General features: G+C 43.0%; 1 protein-coding gene across 1 annotated transcript; it reads right to left on the reverse strand.

The window, feature by feature from the left end:
• Positions 1 to 634: 634 nt before the first annotated feature.
• On the reverse strand, positions 635 to 2,441 carry LOC130747732 (scarecrow-like protein 23). The gene has a single exon (XM_057600747.1). The coding sequence runs from the start codon at positions 2,221 to 2,223 to the stop codon at positions 874 to 876; it is 1,350 nt and encodes a 449-aa protein (XP_057456730.1). The 5' UTR covers positions 2,224 to 2,441; the 3' UTR covers positions 635 to 873.
• Positions 2,442 to 4,749: the final 2,308 nt, after the last annotated feature.

Here is a 4,749-nt window from a genome sequence, read left to right on the forward strand (position 1 = left end):
CAACAAATAACTCAATTTGTTTTGGTTACAACAAATAACTAAATTAATGCTAAGGATGAATTTAAAGATATTTCAAACATCAATTTAAATGACTTTCACATTTCAATTCAAGAGAACACATACCCGAAAAGTTAGGTCTACCAAGAAAGTTGAAGCCTCTCCCTTTCTCCCATGAACAGGTGAGTGAGTAATGAGGAATTGACTGTCTATTCTATTTTGAGAGGGAATGAGTACAACGTACAGTCTTTTTCACTTTCCCACAACACAAATTTTCCATAGAAACATCTGACATGGACGAGACGTCATCCACCATTATTCATCATCATTATTTATATTTATTGATCCTATCTTCTTACATAACATTGGTTTTCTCAAACGTCAGAAACTAAAAGGACCCCTGTTTCATATCCACACATCATTCATAACCATCATTATTATTATTATTATTATTATTTTACACTTGACAAAACCCATCCTCTTCCTTTCCCTTCCCATATAACAGGACCCAAACAAACAAACAAACAAACATTCATTCCTTCCTTCCTTCCTTCCTTCCTTGCCCTCCCTCTCACTAACTCAGTCCTAGAAATAATCAATTAAACAATTCTACAAAATAAATTAAATAAATAAATCATCACAAGAAACCAACCACAGTAGTTGATCATAGTTTGTTGAAAATTTGAATGAATGATTGATTTCTCACTATTCATTCAAGTAAAAGATTCTCTTCTTTTTGTCTTCCAAGTTCCAACCAACCATGTCCTATCTTGGAGTCTCAACACAACACAACACAACACAAGAGTTGTTGTTCATCATCATTCATGAAGCTGAATTTGATATTGGTTTCAATTTTCAATTTCAATATTCAACTTTTCAATCATGATAAGTAATCAAATCGGACGGTTGCCAAGCAGAGGCAATCAACAAAGACAGATCCTTCCAACCAATCTTAAGAGAACCATTCTCCTCCACTAGCGTGTACCCTCTCCATGGAAACATTCCCAGCAACAAACTCGCCTGAGCAGCCGGGTTACCCCGCAACGAAACGGGTCGAAACCCGACCCGTTTCAGCTCATCTCCCCACCTCTCCACCTTAACTTCACCAGTCCTCTTGGGCCCACCAACCGCCACGATATTCCTGATCTCGCAGCCGAGCAGCTGCTGCTCCACCGTGTGCCGCTCCAAACTGTCCGCACCCAATCCATCCCCGAGCGCGTCGAACAACGCGCTGTAGTAATGCAGCGCCTCCACAAACCTCGCCAGGAAGCTTCCGGCGTGGCTGAGGTCCTGCTCCACCGTCGTGATCAGCTTCGGCCGGAGCTGACTCAGCAATCTCAACGTCCCTAAATCGCTTCCGGTTATGTCGTACAAGCAGTGGTGCATCCAGTGCACCACCGTGGCTTCACCCGGCCTAACGCCGAGTTGACTCAGCTCCGTCACGCTCCCGATTTTCCCCTCCACCGGATGAAACTCAAACGGAAGCCCAAGCGAGCTCGCGAAATCGGCGAGTCTTCTCCCGGTGGATTCTAACAGCTCCGATGAGGATCCGAACCCGGTGATCCTCAACGAACGGATCTTCCTCGCTCGCGAGGCGAGGATGTGGAACAGTCCCGGCCATTGAAGCCCCTGCATGATGTCGAGGTCGATGATGTGGACGCGATCCTCGCCGTCTAGCGCCTGGAAGATCGCTTGATTGGCGGTGAAGTGCGAAAATTTCACCAGCGGCGACACCGAGTTGTAGGATTGAAACGCGTTGAAGATTCTCTGCGACTGAGTTAGGGTTACCGATTTCGCCATCAGCGGCGAGTAGGTGCCGAGGCAGGAACTCACCACGCGAGATTGTAGAGCCTGCGCGAAGTACGCGCCGACGCGCTCCGGCGAAGTTCCGAACGGTGAAGAAAGCTCTGCAATCTCCGGGAGAAGGTCGTTCGCGAAGTCGAGATTGTCCATGGCGACGCACTCTGCGCATTGGAGTAGAAGTCCTAGGAGTTTAAGCCCGGTGGATTCGTCTTCACCGGAGGAGGACGCCGGTTGCAGAACCTGGTCCTCCTCATGCGCCGCCTCGCCTTCTTCTATCGCTTTCTCGCCGGAGAAGTTTCTCCGCTTGAAGGAGTGTTCGTCGACGGCGGAATCGCTTCCGCCGCCGCCGTCATCGCGCTTGGTTTTCATGGTGGTTGGTTTGGAAGAATTGAGAGGGGAACGAGGGATTAAGCTTTGAAGCATGATCGGTGAAAAGCGAGAGAGAGAAAATGGAGAGAATCGAAAGGTTTGAAGGAAAGTTTTGAGGGAAAAGGGACAAAAGTGTAAGAGAAAGACAAGGGAAGTTTGTGCAGATGGGTAGAGTAGAGAGGGTGTGTCAGAAAAGGAAGTGTTTGGTGTGAGAGAGAAAATATTTAGAATTGGTTCGTTTTCTCGTCACTCAATTTTATCGCACTTATGTTTGCGAGCGAGAACTAATTACCTACCGCACTTTTTTTTTGTACATTAAAAAGATAAATTACACTCGTAAAAAATTGATTCATGGACCTCCTCTACTCAATTGATATGTCCTCCAACTTCTACCACTTGAGTTATGTTAAGAGCATACTCACCCCACTTATAAATGCGGAATGGAAATTATACATTTCGTATATTGAAAGTGCAGAGTAGGATCACATGAATATTAAAAAGTGAGTTAAAAAGGAACTTCCAAAATTTTTTGAGGAGGAAAATGTAAGATAGGAAAAGGAGACAGAAAGGGTGATGACTTTGGAGCATAGAAAGGGGTTTGGGTGTTATCCTCTTTGGGTGCTCCTCCTCCGTTTTTGTTTGGGCTATGTCGTTACCTACGTTTTATATATGAGGCATTATCTTCTTTTTAATTAAGAAAGAGTGATTGATTAGTTTCCTAATCTCGTCATCTTTGGATGCTTGAAAACTTTGGGTGTGCCAAAACCCATTAATTTACTCATCTAACTTTGTCCTTTGACTATACGACTAGGCCTAGGACATGCAGAGACAATGATACGTCTTGTGTTATTAACTATTGATTCATCATCATATTCATTCATCCCCATATTATTATATAATACGGACACCCTAAAAGACGATGACCATTTATTTGATTATTATTACAAGTCCGTCTTACCTACCCAATAAAAAAATATGTCTAATTGATTAAACGAATCTGACTAAATCACTTGGAAGAATGTTGATTGAGGAGGAATGGCGAAACTCCGGTGAGAGGGCGGTGAGATGATGATATTTACGATGTTCCGTTGTCTGTTGTGCCCGAATGGGTCCCTGCAATGATCATTCGACGCTCAAGTTAGAAAGAAGGTTTAAGGGATCGAGAAAAAGAATAGATTATATGCACCTTATGTTCTCCAAGTCCATGCTTTTATTGAGTTCAAGATTGCGCGATTTGAGGTGCTTATAAGTGCTAGTCCATAGTTACTTGGGGGTTGATCATCCTTGTGATTGATCGGGTAAGGTGACATCGTAATCGACCTAGGAGGTGATCGACTGAAGCGTCTTCCAGAACAATAGTGCCCTAACTCTGGTCCACAAGAATTGTGGAGCTTGAGGTAATAGAGTTCGAGCTATAAGTTGAAAGATGTGTGTTTGATCGGGTGAGGAGACAGTGCGATCGACCCGAGAGAGGATCGGCTAGAGCGTCTCCCGGTGTTCCAAATTTCTTTTTTATTTTTTAATATTAAATTAATCATTTATTTTTACTTTTTCTCTACCTACATTAAAATTAAATTGTAAAAAAATTACAATTGCTAAAATATATTATTAAATATTTGAATTAATTAATACATATATGCGCATAATATGTATATATCGGGCTTAAGCTCTCCATGTAACAAAAAAAATGTATATTGGTCTGGTATGGGCTGATCAATATGTGTATAACTTGGGCTGACCGAATCATGTATTAAATGGGCCGGGTAACCCATGATCCAGCCGGATCAAAACCCAACTATAAATAAAGAAGGACTGCCCAAGCGGCGGGGATCCTATCATTTTTCACGCATTTTATTCGCTTTGTTTATCTCGCTTACTCTCGATATTGGTTAGCCTCAGTCTGCGGTTCCATTCCGGAACATTTGGCGCCCACCGTGGGGCCCTGGATACTTTCCTAGGCTTCAATTTTCACCGCAATGGTAACTCGATCCGGGGCGAACGGAGAGAGGAATCATGTTCAACAAAATGATGTTCCTCCCGATGTTCTTCAGCGGATCATGGACGATCTCAATGAACTTCGTCAACATAATCAACAGTTACAGAATCAACTTACTGACATCAATCAGACTCAGGGTTTACGAGAGGGCGATCGAAGAATGGCTGAGACGGTGGTGGACTTTCAACCTTTTACAGAGGAAATAGCGAACACTGCCGTCCCAGACAATTTAAAGACATTGAAACTTGACTCGTACTATGGCGATTCAGATCCAAAAGACCATTTAGTGTATTTCAACACGAAAATGGTCATTGTAGGCGCATCAGACGCGTTGAAGTGCAAAATGTTGCCATCAACTTTTAAAAAATCAGCGATGATTTGGTTTACCACTTTACCGTCAAGGTCAATTGTCAATTTTACTGAATTATCTACAAAGTTCTTGTCTCAGTTTTCTACCAGTCGCGCACAAAAAGTAACTCCGGCGACATTATTTAATGTTCGTCAAGGACCAAATGAGACTTTGCAGTCTTACATGGGGCGTTTCAATCAATTATCTGTTCATTTGGAGGATAAAATGCCAGAAA

This window comes from Lotus japonicus, chromosome 3, assembly GCF_012489685.1.
Source record: "Lotus japonicus ecotype B-129 chromosome 3, LjGifu_v1.2".
NCBI classification, from domain to species: Eukaryota; Viridiplantae; Streptophyta; class Magnoliopsida; order Fabales; family Fabaceae; genus Lotus; species Lotus japonicus.

Coding starts and splice junctions, on each gene's coding strand:
- LOC130747732 (XM_057600747.1), bottom strand. CDS start 2,223: ATGCTTCAAAGCTTAATCCCTCGTTCCCCTCTCAATTCTTCCAAACCA.